Source organism: Phasianus colchicus, chromosome Z (genome assembly GCF_987193195.1).
Source record: "Phasianus colchicus chromosome Z, bPhaCol1.hap1.1, whole genome shotgun sequence".
NCBI lineage: Eukaryota > Metazoa > Chordata > Aves > Galliformes > Phasianidae > Phasianus > Phasianus colchicus.
This window is the reverse complement of record NC_143476.1, coordinates 66,126,659-66,142,067: the sequence shown is the minus strand read 5'-3', so window position 1 is coordinate 66,142,067 and position 15,409 is coordinate 66,126,659. Positions and strand designations below refer to the sequence as shown.

Below are 15,409 nucleotides of genomic sequence, written 5' to 3'. Positions count from 1 at the left end.
ACTGTCATCTTCCACTTTAATCTTCAAATCTTCCAATTGCCTCCTCACCAGAAGTGATTCTACTTTTTCTCCAGTGTTTCTGTTGCCATCTGCACACCCAACCTAGTTATGCTTCCAGATCAGCAAATGCTGCTGTATCTCCCCTACCATCTATCTTTGCCAGTGACACCTAAATTCACGGATTTAGGGCTCAAGATCATCTTCTTCTCCCTATATCTCTTTTCTTATGATCGTTTTTCTTTTCCATGCAATTTGGCTGATACAACTGGCAAAAGGGGAGCAAACAGTTATAGAATATTTTTAAAAATTATTCTAATGAACTTAAAGTACAGGCAAGTAACAAACAAAAATGGTTCCATCCTTCCTTCTTTTTTCATAAACATATAGCTAGTACCTCTGTCACATACATACATAGTGTGACAAAAATAAGATCACTATAATCTGGAAGAGGTTAAACTTACAGAAACTCTACCATGAGATTTGACTCCACTGAAATTTATGTAACATTACTTCACTTGAATGTCCTCTCTATTCTTTTATCTTTCAACTGACTTTTACCTTATCTGTTTCCAGTCCTACAGGCAGAGTGCCACATTAAGTCCTGATACTACTCGCAACCTTCTGATCTGTTTCCTCTGGATCATGAAAAATGCTGATCAGAATCTAATACAGAAATGGATTGCAGACCTTCCATCCATGCAGCTAAACAGGATCTTAGACCTCCTTTTTGTTTGTGTTTCGTGCTTTGAATACAAGGTAAGTGAAACATGCCCTGGTTTTGTTGTCATGTTTTGTTTTTTTTTTTCTTTCTGGCTGTCCAGAGGACTTGTTATTGACAAGTGTTAAATTAGCTCTTGTCTAATCTATGCTACAAACAGACATATTAATTCAAAATGACTGAGACCAGCCTTCAAGCAAAATGCAGTCTAAACTTCTGAGGACACCTTATGAAGTTGGTTTGAAATGTATTATTTTTCCATGTCTTGAGAGTTTCACAGCTGTTTTGGGTGGGGAATATATACATATACTCAAGTCCAGTTTACAAATGTTTTCCAGTTATGACTGAATATAAATAATTGGTGCTGTCATTACTGCAGCTATTCTCCTTATACCCTACCCGTTTCAAAGCAAGATCCTGGTGGTGACACTTTATTTAAGGGTTAGATCCGACATCAGGACTTTCTCTCTGATAGAACTTGTCTGAAATAACCTCTGTGCACTTTAATTTCTCTCTCTACAGCACTGAGCTACATCACTATTTTTTATGAACATACATATACTACCCTTCCTCATCTGGAACCTTTAAGAAGCATTTGTATGTTAGTCAATGATATTTATTGCTTTCTATCTGTTCTCCCAGTCTCTCCTGCTGTCTAAGGTTTGGGTGGTATAATCTGGACTTGTGTTCAAAGCTGGAGGCATTGGTGTTGATTGCTTTGATTTCACTTTCAGGGCAAACAAAGCTCAGATAAAGTTAGCAACCAAGCACTCCAGAAGTCCAGAGACGTTAAAGCCAGATTAGAAGAGGCTTTGCTGAGAGGTGAAGGAGCCAGAGGAGAAATGATGAAGCGCTGCAGAATACCAGCTGGTACTTCATAGCACCTTTCCCCCATGACTTTTGAGAGGATATTGAAAGGTTTTAGATGTAAATGTGTTTGTTAGGTTTTATGCATACTCCCAGTTCTCATCTCTATCTTTCTCTCCCACAGTCCTTTCCCTTGTAGGCCTTTTCTGTTTTCTTGTGTTAAAAAATATTGTTATGTTTCAATTTTGCAATGTATAACTGAGATGAAGAATATGAAACCAATCAAGAGATTTTAATGAATTCTGAGAAACTCTTGTTAGTTTCTGATCAAAAGCAATGAAACAATGCCAAAATATAAGGATAAGTAAGGATAAATTGTTAATATCAAAAGATTTGTTTTATTTAATAAATTGAATTTTTATGCGTTGGTCTTAGAAGAAATCAATAAGTAAGCTGATGTTCAAAAAATCTTAGATGAAAAATTAGTGGAGTCCTGTTCTTTTGTGTGCCCCTGTGCTTTAATCTCAGTAATATATGTTGCACTTTCAGGGAATGACAGGTCAGCAGGACTAAATGAAAACCTGAGGTGGAGAAAGGAGCAGACTCACTGGCGGCAAGCAAATGAGAGACAAGATAAGTAAGTCATTTAATAAAATTATTGCTTTTATTAGAACCAAGCTGTTCTTTTTTTTTTTTTTTTTTTAATGTTATGATCTTTCTCCTAGGATGGTTTTAGTACAAAATCAGCAGTATCAATCTTTTTCCTCCTCTGTTAATGGAACAGAAATAGAAAATGTGTATGTAGCAGAAATATCCAACTGGTGCTGTGATGTAACAGAGATCACAAATACTTGAATGAGATGCTTAGTTATCTACATTTTTTTCCTTTTGATTATCAAACTGAGAAACACTAGTCATTGGTACATGCATCATATATTCCAGTGAGGCTTGCCATGACACTTGCTTTGGTGTTGCTATCACACTTTGCTGTGTACACTACTGTGGTGTAAGTTTTCCACATTAAATATGTTTGGCTGGATTTGACATGTTATGTTAGCTATGGGAAGGGGATTCTGTAGTGAACATTTTTCTTGTTGCAGGCTGTAAATTATGATATATCAATACATTTCACCTTTTGTGCACTACAAAGTAGTAGACAAATAAATGTCTAGATTTATGGGAAATGATAATTTCAAGAAAGATTTGTGCTACTAATAGCATTTTCATATGATACATGGTACTATTCTGTAAGCATTTAAGTTGTTGCTTTTCTCTAATGTGACCATGCATAGATTGTTGTCCAAAGATACTTGCTTGAATTTTGTCTGTCTGACACACAGGCCACTGTGTGTTCTCATCAGTCCAGCTGCTGTGAGTTCCCCAATGTCCTTCAGCATGTGTGAGTTTGAACTGAGAACAGTTTGTGATCAGCTCAGCAACTGTGTTGTTGCCACCTAACATGCAGCTGTGATTATCACATACATTTTTTGAAAACAAAGATTTTCAATTTGGTATTTATCTGAACTTTAAAAGAATTATCCTTCTGCCCTCTGTCCTAGGTTGGAAGAGGTTCAGATCCTGTGTGGATGTTCTTTCTTTGCCTTGAAATCAGCTTGCTTCCTCTCAGTTTCACTGAAGTCAGAGTAAACCAGCCCTCATGCAGCAGCTCTACAGTATTGTTAAATATAAATTTAATTAAAACTTAAATTAAATCTTCTAGTAAAACTCTGCATGTTGTCAAGGCCTTTCTGTTTTATCCTGTGTTCATCACTTTGGTATATGAGAACCTTTAGAGATCCTTTATGGATTTCTACAGAATATGTCCTGTAAGTAAGGTGTTTGCAAATCACATACATGGCACAAAAACTTTGCAAATGTTGCCACTTAGACTGCATCTCCTTGAAGCCAGCATGTTATGAGATGGTGACAAGCTGCAGTTAAAAGCTAATATTGGTGTCAGAAAGGATCCACTCAGCATGGTTTATGTGCTAGCCTAGTGGTTGTTGGAAATGGTTCAGAAGGCTATGTCATTTGCCTGATTTGTTCCACTCTTACTCATAGTTAGCAATCCATGGCTTGATTGTAGCACCAGCCTTCTGGCAGGCCCTACTTTTCTTCGTCACTTTGAATTATTGTAGTTAATAACTGTGCTATTGCTCCTACTTTCTTTCCTGTCCCTCCCCAAAATTAAGCAGTTGTGCCCAAAAAGATGGCTCTTTACTTCTCTGGTTTTCTTTTTGTGTGTGATTCCACTGAGAAGGGAAACAAACACAGCAGAACAGCTACAGATTTTGAACTCGCTCAGAAATGTGTTTGTAAGAGTGTTCTTCCAGCCACAGAAAAATTATATTTAGCCTTAGAGCAGTTCAAATCAAACCTTAAAAAACTGCTTCAGCGATGGAATGGGTCTTTTCAGAGTAGTTTAGGAAAAAGATCAGTATCAGCTCTCCTGGATTGACGCTGTAGTTCTTAAGAAATGCCTCCAAACACTGTTGTCATTGTTTGATCTTGCATGATCATTCCGCATTTGTATTTTGCTTTTGTTTCAATAGTAGGTCATCCACCACCTGTGGAACTCCCTTCTTGCTTTAATTAGAACTCTTTTCTGTAGGACAAAAGCAGAGCTAGACCAAGAAGCTCTCATCAGTGGAAACCTGGCAACTGAAGCTAACCTGATCATTCTTGACATGCAAGAGAACATCATCCAGGTGGGAAATTGCAGTTCTGGCTTGGTATCACTTTCTGCTTTCTCAGAAGGCAGTGGAAGCAAGCCTTTTATATCTTAGGTGGTACAAATTGTTTTAATTAAAGATCTATTTAATTAATCTATTTAATTGTTTTAATTAAAGATCCAATTCGGGGCCGGATTGGATGGGGCCCTGGGCAGTCTGGTCTAGCATTAGGTGGAATGGTTGGTGGCCCTGCGTGTGGCAGGGGGGTTGGAGATTCATGATCCTTGAGGTCCCTTCCAACCCTGGCAATTTTGTGATTCTGTGATTCTGTGATCTACTGTAAGCTTGTATAAAGTCTTGGAGTGGTGAAGAAGACGAGGATGAATGAATCTAGAGACAAAATTACTGCCTTACTCTGTTGTCACGAGCACTTTTTACTGTTAGGGCATGCTACTGTGAATAAAAGGGAAATCTAACCCCTTGTCCTCCATAGATGTGTTTAAAAGCCATTTCAACTGTCTTACTATGATAGTGAAGTTTGGAGAGGATAAGGGAAGAAAAGTCTTCATTTATATTAGCAATGTGTCTTAAGACAGTACTAATTTGGAACTAGGCAGATGGGCAGCCTTAGGTCATACTTTGATCCTGTGAGACAAAAGTCATTTAACCTTGACTTTCACAGAGTACTTAATGCAGGGAAAGATTTTCCACCTTTTGAAAAGAGATGTGTCCCTCTATAGCAATGTAAAGAATTTAACTTGCAGGAATCGAATGCAGCAAAATTTCACAGGCTCTTTGACATCACTAGAACCGTAACAGTTGACTGTGCTGAGACAAGATCTCCTGGCTTAGGAAAGACACTCCAAATTCATAGGTATTGGAATACTGCTGTTAGAGCAACCTGTATTAATACATAGTTAAGAGAGAATTTTGTTTTTCAAAACCTACTAGTTGATAAGGATTTAGCTATTAGATCATTGTAGTACTGGGCATGACTTTTACATGGCACCCATTATTGCAACTTGTATCCCTTCTGTCCAGAAGATACCAGTATGCTTGTCCAGCCAGTGTGCCCAGAAATGCATGAGGGAAAAAATGAGATGCATAGCCACCACGGAGTCACTTCCCAATGCAACATGCATGAAAGATTAGACACAAAGCAGGCATTAGGAGCCTACGAAAACCGAAAAATGTTGAAAACATTTTCCCATCATCTTGTTCACTACAAAACTGTTTTGAGTTCCCTTTGCAGTAGATGTTAAGAAATTAAAACAAACAAAAACCTGTGTTTTCCAAACTGTTGGATGCGTCTTGTGAATGGGAGAGCAGAACAACCAATTCCTACATGCAAGTTCACTGGTGAATTACCTCATGCAGTTATTGTTGTTTTTCTCCTTCATGTATAGGCAAGCTTTGCAGCAGAGTGCAGAGACAATCTTTTGGGAGGAGTTTTGAAGGTCCTGGTAAATTCTCTTGGCTGTGATCAGAGCACCACTTACCTGACTCACTGCTTTGCTACACTCAGAGCACTCATTGCTAAGGTATGCTTTTGACATGCTTCTGTTTCCATGCTTCCAGACAAGTTGTTGGAGCAGCATTTCTATAGCAGAGCTGTAGGTAATAACTCACCATTTTTCCCATGGCATTTGTTAAGTATGGTTAACAGATGTAAATACTAATGCCTAGATGGAGGGACTCTCAGGAACTTCTCTAGCTCTTGTAATATTATCTCATTGCTGCACAAAGTGGGATGAATGAATCAGAACAACTTTGTGGCTGCGAGTTTGAGCAGTCTACTCTTAAATACAGAAAAATTTCAAATAAAAAAGGTTAAAAAAATACAACTAATTATTTCAAATACATTCTGATTTTAATTAGGCATCTTAATTCCAGGGAATGCGCAGATACTGTACAGAAATATCTGAATTACTATATAATCAAGACTAGTTTCCAATTTAAAATCTGGGAAAGAGCCATTCTCCTATGAAGAAAATTACTTCCACAAAAGAAAAATCATTGACATGTTTTTTTCACTTAAGCTATTCTAAAATGCAAATAACAAATAGGATACTCCTGTCCAATTAATGCCTGTTTGCTGCTAAATGCAGATTGTCTGACAAAGCCTAATTACAGGGTAGATATCTGAGTAGTTATGAAACTCTTAATTATGTTTTCATTGTACTTTATCTTTGGGAGCTAACTTTCAATTAAAATAATGAATTTTGTGAAGCAATTGTTACTCTTACTGAAGTAGATCTCCCAATTAAGCTGACTCAGTTTTTCGTTTTATGAAGCAATCATTGCAATTATTTATATTACACCTTAGGTATATACATGTTATTTTACAAACAAATGGAAATGATAGAACCCTACGCCAGCAGGTTTGTAATATAAATTAGGCGTAAAACAGTGAGATAATTGAGAAGGTTAGGGTCTGGGAAATAGGCCTGCAAATAGAAAATAACCCAGTACTCTTCTCACACACCTTTTATCAGTCCAACCTGTACGCGTATGACACTGGTGCAACACTTGTTTGTACAGTGACAGTCTCTTAGGATAGACATTTTGCTCACAGGGTTTATTGTCTGCTAGATGCATGAAGACACTCTTTAAAAGAGGGTCTGTCATGAAAGCTGGGCAACAGAATTTTTGTGGCACACTGTAGGAAGAAGAATGTGCTGGAGGGATAGGGAGGGGTAGGGCATTGATGCAAAAAGCCAGTAATTACTCGTTATGCGCAAGGAAATATTTGCATGGTTCAGCAACTGCTAGATATTCTGAAAATAGCAACTTCTCCTGCTTTTTAAGAATTTTGCAATGTTCTATCCTTTCAAAAACTCCTGAAGGCACCATGGGACTCCCTGAGAAATTTTTTGTTCTCTCTTTCTATTGCTCTTTTTTTAGACAGAAAGACTATTTTCAAACCCTTCTTCTCTTTAGAATAGCTTGGAAATGGGGTCTGTAGAGGCACAGAAATCAGATGCCCATATTAAGGGTATAAAATGTTATTTGTGTAGATTTCAGTTCTTGTCTGAACCCTGTGATTTTCATGCACTAAGCTCATGGTATTTTAATGGCCAGAAATGGTAGTACTGAATGGTATCTTCTCTGTCTCCCTTAGTTTGGAGATTTCCTGTTTGAAGAGGAGGTGGAACAGTGTGCTGACCTCTGTCAAAGAGTTCTCCATCACTGCAGCAGCAGCATAGATATCACACGGACTCAAGCCTGTGCTACTCTTTATCTCCTCATGAGATACAGCTTCAGCTCTACCAGTGTAAGATTTTGACAACAGCAAAGTGTTTCATGCCAACTGTTTCATGACCAATTGAAACAGAATCTGAAGCTGTGGTAACAAACAGGAAGCATCTGCAGATCAATATGTTGTGCTCTTTTGCACACTTGAACTGGAAGTGGTGTGAGAAGTGTAGAGAAGGAATTGTTTTAATTATTGTTCAATGTCTTGTTTAGGAAAATGTGATTTTTTCCTGCAGTATCTATAAATACATTTTCAAATGGAACATCATTAGGCCTCTGATAGCAAGGGCTGTACGAGAGATAAGCAACACTTTATTTTTCTCATAATTTTTTTTGCTTCTGTGTCGGAACGGCTTCTGACTGGTTTTATTCTAATGCAATTACTACCTTAGTAGAATAACTGTACATTGTTATTAATGCAAATTTTTCACTTTCCCTTTCATGTCAAGGACTATAAACTAGGCCCTGATTCTACCCACACACACAGAGCAAAATATGTATTTTATTTGTGTAGATTCCTAATGTCCTAGCATGTAAAGACATTCATTAGCATCATTTTCTCCTTAGTTTTCATTTTAAGAACCTTTAATATGTAAGACGTGGTGGATGTGCAGTAAGGATGCTTCTGCAGCACTGTTGCCGTCAAGGTATGGTGCATCACCAGATGAAGTCCTTGGAGGCCATTTGTTTTACAGACTTGTTTCCCGAATGTTTACATAGTCCTGCTGCCTCTCATTCTCTCTGAGTGGCTGATCTATTTCCTACTGGCCTGTCCTGAGGTGAAAATGCTGGATGTGGCTCTGGGCAGCCTGGTCTAGTAGTTGGTAACACTGCACATAGCAAGGGTTGAAACTAGATGATCATTGTGGTCCTTTTCAACCCAAGCCATTCTATGAAAAGAGAGAGCTGACTTCCTCTAGTTTCAAGCAAGCATATTCTTGTCTCATAGCACTGACATGTCAGAGTCCAGGTCTGCTGATTTCTTGCTCACATAAGCAGCAGCTTTAACCCACACAGTGTGGGCAGGTAAAAGTGGTTTTGGTTTATGTAGGAGACAAAGATATGTGAACTGATATGATATGCATGGTGTATCATCTCTAATTTTTGGGTTTCTTTTCCTTCTTCTGAAAGAATTTTTCAAGAGTAAAGATGCAGGTAACCATGTCACTAGCTTCTTTGGTTGGCAAATCACCCGAGTTTAATGAGGAATTCCTTCGACGATCTTTACGAACTATCCTGGCCTATGCAGAGGAAGATGCAGATATGCAGGCAACTCCGTTTCCCCTTCAGGTCAAATCTTTTGTAATATCTGTGGTTTGTATTAGAGCTTTCACATAGGAATGTGCTTGGAGCAAGTCCTAGAATCTCAGTCTTACACAAGAATGAAAATAATGATTCAGGAATTGTTGTCTGAGCTTATGTCTTATGCAACAATAAGCAGGACAGAAATGGAAGACTCAATTCTGTACCATTTGATTCACATTAGAGAAGGGTTATCTCTTAGCTTTGTAGACAGCTTTCTCCTAGGCCCCAGCAGGAACTGTACACCATAAGAATTTCCCGGGGTGGAATTTGACTAAGTTTGTTTTCTAGCAAGTAGCGCTGTGGAAACATCTCGCTTCTTTTCAATTTATAAGGCGCAGTAGCAGTAATGAAAAACATTTCAGACAACTGCCAGGTGCTTTGCTGAAATTCAGTTTGTGCTGAAGACTTACAAAAGCATCTGGTTTGTTATCAGATCACAGGAAGAACTAAGTTAGCATATAGTCTTGTTGGAGTTTTTTGTTGTTATTTTTTTGTTTGCTTTATTCTTGATTTTTGTTTTTGATTGTTTTTTTTATTTTCATTCAGAAGTAAGCTGATCAAAGGTGTGTCCAGCTCATTTTGATTCATTAACATGTATGAATAAAATTTGCTATGTCAGTAGTGTTTGCTGCACTGAATAGAATTGGAAAAACATGCCTAGTAGCAATTCAGCATTCTGCCATTTTCTTCAGTAAGAGGGACTAAGTTTGACTAACATCATCTGTTGCAGAGACTGGTACTTTCCTAGAAGAGAAAAAATAAGTGCCTGAGAAATGCATGTTCATCTTTGTATTACTGCAGGTAGAGGAGCTGCTGTGTAATCTGAACAGCATCCTGTCAGACACAGTGAAAATGAGGGAATTTCAGGAAGATCCAGAAATGCTCATGGACCTTATGTACAGGTGAATCCAGTTAGATCTTCTGGTGAGGGAATTCTGCAGTGAGGTGAGCACAAGAATTGTGTGTCAGGGACAAGCTGAGGACAAACACTCTAGCTGTTCTGTACGCTCCCACTTCACAGCTGACCTGTCACAGGGGACCCAGGTGGGACTGCTTATGTGGAGTCATGCCAGTGGAGCCACTGGGAGGTTACTGGTGTGTATGGGCTTAGGCAAGGATGGAAGTCAGGAACTAATGATCACTGAGGGGTCTTGGTTTCAGCATTTTTGCTTCCTCATAACTCCATTATTTCCTAGCTCCCCTTCTCTAGCTACTTCTTTTACCATGTGCTTAGTGAATCCTACTTACAGAATAAAGACAGAGGTGTCTGCTTCCATTCAGCCCATGTGGAGAACTATAGAGATCCTTTCTGTTATTTGAGAAGTCATTCACATCTCCTGTCTTCCCTGTGTCATTAGAATTGCCAAAGGGTACCAGACATCACCCGACCTGAGACTGACTTGGCTGCAGAACATGGCAGAGAAGCACACCAAAAGGAAGTGCTACACAGAAGCAGCTATGTGCCTCATCCATGCTGCTGCACTGGTGGCAGAGTACCTCAGCATGCTTGAAGATCGCAGCTATCTCCCAGTGGGCAGTGTCAGCTTTCAGGTAAGAAGAGAATCCAAAGCTCTGACAGACTAGGATAACCTATCATTGTTTTTGTATTTCTTCTTGTGTCAAGCTGAGTAGGAGTGAATGTACACGTAGGAAAAGTTATGATGACAGAAGATCTATCACCACTTTTGATAGGTCATTCTGATTATTTATTGCAATCACTGATGAAAAATGCTACTTTAATATCTAGCTGTCCATAGCTTCTATCTGCAGCCTTTGGATGCTGTAATCTCTTATCTGCAAATTAAAAACCCTCTATTATCATGTATCTTTTCCTATGGTTGTTACTTAATAACTGTGACAGATTCATCTTTCAGCCTTCTTTCTGATAAGCTAAGTAACTGGAGCTACTCTATTTTTTTAATCACATTCTCCAATCCTATGAGTGTCCTCCAGTTACTAAGCAGCATCTTCCTCAGGAGTAAATGACACAATCACATTAGTTTATGCACAATAAAAATGTCCTGTAAGAACTTCATGTCTGGGAAGTACTTTTTAGTTTATAGCTTCAAAGGCCCCACTGGTTTCTTTGGCCTTGTTGAGCTCCATACTCAGTGATACATCAGCCTTTTCCAGAGAGATTTCTTGGAGTATTTTTTGTTTGTTTGTTTGTTTCCCCTCTTCTTACCCAAACTTATTTTATGTGCAAATGTAGTGATTTTATTCCTTTTTTTTTTTTTCCCCCACACGTAAAATAGATTTGGCTACACCCTTAGAATATTCCCATGTGTTGATGATTCTTCTTTTATGATTGTTGTCTAAAACTTATGATGATCCCTTCTAAGACCATTTTTTATTTATAGTGTTTGCTGCAGTGATTTGGAATCATTCTAAGCAATGAATAGAAACTGTGCAATATCAACTTACACACTGTATAGACATTTATTGTTTGGGCACTGTTGATGTCATCTGACTGTAGTCTTTTTAAAAGTAGAACCCAAGTTTCTATAGCCTGATGTTGATTCAGATTAATTACAATGTGTTTGATTTTTTCTTTATTCAAATTTTGTATCAGTATTTCCACTATTTTGTCTGGAATGTGACTGATAAACCTACTACTTGCTGTTTATCTTGCTTACTTTTTAAAAAGTGTAGTTCACAAAAGAATTTTCCTGCTCTGATACTTCTCCGATTTTCTAAAACATACAGCAACTCAGTATTAGCTGCTAAAATACCCTTTTGCTTACCTCATTCAGAGTGTTGAGGGGCACGTTTTACAGTCCAGGTGGTTCAGAAAAGGCTCACACTAGTAGTACATTCATCATCCCTTGATATAACCACAACACGTGTGGTTTTTTCACTTCAGAATAGTGGATGTGAATATTATTGAACCACTTGGAATTTTTTCCTATGTAGAGATAGGAATACTAAACTTGGAGTTTAGTATTCACAATTCCACCATAACAATCAGGTCATGGACTAGCATTATTCTTTCATAATTCCTTTACTGCTAAACTAGCTGTATGTACTTTTTTTGTTACTGGCTAACCTTCTGGCCATGGATTTGTACTCTCACATTCCTTGCTCTTTTGTTTCTCTTACCAGTTTTGCATACTTCCTAACTTCAAACTTAAATTCACTATTTCTGTTTTCTTTTCTCCCTGCTTTTTTTGTACAATCATCATTTGGATATGAGTGGAATTCCTTAGGAAAGGAATGCTCTCGGATTATCACAAATACCTGTAACACACACACACACTTGATCCTAATTCAGTTCCCCTTTCATTGCTCCCAGATTGAGCAAGTTTCCACAAATGAGTATGATTCTAATTATTTTAGAGAACTGAAGTTTATCTTACAAGACACCAAGCAAGTTAAAACTTAGAAGTTTAAGAGCATTTTAAACAAATCAATCTCTCCGGTCAAGATGCTTGTGTAAATACTTAAGCAAGCATAAAGGAAAAGTTGCTCCATAGGAGAGAGGTAGCTAGATGCCTTAATTAAGGAGTAGAAACTCAATTACAGAACATTTTACTGACATCATAATTTTGAGCTTCAGTTTGCTCAATAACAACACTTAACTGTAGTAACACTTAGCATTTTTACAAAGCTGTTCAAGAAAAGATATCCCATTCTTTTCAAATAGATTTGTGTTTTGTAGCACCTCGTTCAGATGATCTCTTTAAAAAAGAAAGAACATTACTCAGACTGTCTCAGCTTTACCTGGAGTTCCAGATCTCACTCACTGATTCTTTCTGGGTCCATTTCACTTAGTTTCATTATGAAATTAACTAATATTGGTAATGTGTATTTGTTTTTTTTTTTTTTGTAATTGATGTGAAGTACTCTTCTGAATGAGCAGAAGCGTTAGCTCATTTTTGTAAATGAGTAAAGTGGAGCAGCAAAAGATTAAATGAGTTTACCTAGGTCTTTTGCAGTTATTTCATTAGAATCCTCAAAACTGATTGTCTGTAAGGTAACACTTTACCATACACTGTGCCAGGCAAAACTGTATATGCTCCTATCTCTGCAATCATAACATTTTCTTTGGAGATTGACAGTTCGTGTTCACACTGAATCCCCTTTGTGAGGGAGAATGATGACTTAAAGAGAGTATGGACTGGCTTTAAAGTCAGTTTACATTACTACAGACAAGGTCTTAGTATGTGTGCATCTATCTGTTGAGATGAAAGGCTAATTAGGCCTGGCATTAGGCTAATCAGCCATGGTGTTCTGAGGATCAAAGTTGCAGGCTACTTGTTACATCTAACTTTATGATGAGATCTGGTGACAACTGGCCAAGTCTCTTAAATTAACACAAGTGTCTCTTTTACTCAAAGAAAAACAGGTCCATGTTGTTCAAAATAGTTACAGGTTATATATTTGGTAATTTGTAAATTGCTTTTGTCATAGAGGAGACTTTGAAAATTTTTCCATATTGAAGGTGGTCGAAGGAAAAAAAGTGAATGGGATATGTCCATGCTGCAAAAGATTACACTAGCCCCAGAAATATGTCATGGAGATGCTTTCCTACTAGAGCATGTGGACTGAAAAAAACATGAAAATACATTCCTGACATTGGTTATTACAGATTTAAAGACAAAGAAGAGGGAATTTATGCCTGTGATTTTCTAGGTTTCCTCTCACATATAAATCAATCTTCTGGACACTCTTCCCATTGCTAAAGAAAATAAAACAAAAAAGTCATAAAATACTGTGTGCCACTTTGTGAAAACAGTCCTAATGGTACTGTTAAGGAAGGAGAGAGCCAGAAATTGGGCTGTAGCATAGGTTGTATGAGTTGCCCTAGTATGTGCCAGGTATGCAAACTGTGTTTAATGTTACTGTCTTCAATCGGACTGGTAGCTGAAAAATGACAGCCATGGGTCTACTTAAAAGTGCTGTCATTTCCTCTTTGGATGAAATGCAGACATATTCTCATTCCTGTGAATTCTCTCCTGCGTTTAGTGCTGATTATTGCAGAGGAATTGATATGATGTTCAGAACAGACACAGTGATGGTAATGTGGCTGCAGTAAATTTTGCTCCTGGAAAAATAAATACATCTACAAAAGCCATGGGAGGAAGTTTTGTGTTGCTAGTGATGTGTGATGCCGATTCTTTATCTGAAATCTGATCAATAGTAGCAGACCTCAGACTCTCAGCCGTTTTATAAAGATGTCTTCTAGGATTTAGATATCTAGCCAGCTGGCATCTATCTTGCACTCAAATGTTCATTGTAAGTTCTACTGAAGAGAGACACCATGACACTAAGATAACTGCTTATGAGTACTAGCAAATCAAACCTTAGCATGCCATTATTTCAGTTTTTAGAGTAGTACTGTCCATGTTGTACTTCTTTGTTTGTAAAAGTTATAGAATTAACAACTTGAAAATTCAGGTTCTTCTAAAAGCTCAAAGAAGGCCTGAGGTGCAGCTTGATATTTTTCACCTGTGAGGTACGAGAAACTGAAGGATATGGCCTTTAGTTATCCCTGTGGCATAGGAGATTCAGTGCATTCCAGCATTCCAGGGAAACCTAACCACCTGAAGGAGGTCAGCTGGTGATCTACAGGAGTTCACCTTTTAATCCTGAGGCAAGAAAAAAAGTTTAGGATTCTTGAAATGAAACTCCTGATCTGCCATCTGTAAAGATTTATGATGTTACATTTGCTTCTAAATAATATTTAACTGTGTTCCCTCTGGCTGCACTTCCATCTCATTCTTCTTTCTGTCATTTAAGTATGTTGAAACTTTTCTGCCTGGATCTTTACTACGGACTGTTGGTCTAGGTTCCTGATTTCTCTGCTCTGATGTATTTTAGAACATTTCATCCAATGTGCTGGAGGAATCCGCTGTTTCAGATGATGTTCTGTCTCCAGATGAAGACGGTATATGTTCTGGGAGATACTTCTCAGAAAGTGGCCTTGTAGGGTTACTAGAACAAGCAGCAGAACTCTTCAACACGGTGAGTGAAAGAAAAGCATGGGGAGATGTAGAGGAGTTGTGCCAGTTGGTTTTCCTGCACAGGAGGAAGAGAAGGTTTAGTGCTCAGTCAGGCTCCATGGATCTGCCCCATTGCAGAGAGCAGACGTAGGGATGCATTTTTTGGTTGACCCAACCCAGTCTCAGCCAAGTTGACTAAATACACTTTAGCTCAGCCATGTACCCACATCTTACTGTGAGCACCAGTGTCAGCATCAGCATCAGCAGAAAGTGATTGTCCCAACAGAAATCTTTCTGTCTGGTATTTTCATGGAATTATACATTTTAGAAAAAAAGCTCATGCTTAAAATGCAGATTTTATGGAGCATGTAAGAGTTGATGCTGTGCTTTCACACACTATACAGCCACTGGTCTCATAATTTGGACTTACTATGCAGATAGTATTACATTAATAGTCAGCTTCTCATCATATTGTCGCAGTGCTAAAAAACATATATTTAGCATCTCTGAAGAAATCATTTGGGCTTCTTTTGTCCAGATGCAGGTTTTGTTGTGTTTTGGTCTCAGTAAAATCATACATGTTAAAGAAATCCATTCCCTTCTTCTCACCTGGGTTTCTAACTCTGCAGGTCCCTAACCAGAAACCATGTGCTTTACATGGGAATTTTGTACTGAGAGCCCAACAGAGCAGAGATCCAAATTAAACATAG

General features: G+C 38.1%; 1 protein-coding gene across 5 annotated transcripts in view; it reads left to right on the top strand.

Annotated features, from left to right (window-relative positions):
* The window catches only part of DOCK8 (dedicator of cytokinesis 8), an 85,180-nt gene that overhangs the window by 60,207 nt on the left and 9,564 nt on the right, over positions 1-15,409 (top strand). For all 5 annotated transcript variants that reach the window (XM_090132224.1, XM_090132222.1, XM_090132221.1 and 2 more), the window contains 10 exons: positions 574-756; positions 1,453-1,588; positions 2,075-2,162; positions 4,137-4,233; positions 5,604-5,738; positions 7,319-7,471; positions 8,584-8,742; positions 9,559-9,659; positions 10,116-10,308; positions 14,578-14,721. In XM_090132224.1, the coding sequence (XP_089988350.1) occupies positions 574-756; positions 1,453-1,588; positions 2,075-2,162; positions 4,137-4,233; positions 5,604-5,738; positions 7,319-7,471; positions 8,584-8,742; positions 9,559-9,659; positions 10,116-10,308; positions 14,578-14,721 (1,389 nt within the window). The remainder of the gene's footprint in view (positions 1-573; positions 757-1,452; positions 1,589-2,074; positions 2,163-4,136; positions 4,234-5,603; positions 5,739-7,318; positions 7,472-8,583; positions 8,743-9,558; positions 9,660-10,115; positions 10,309-14,577; positions 14,722-15,409) is intronic.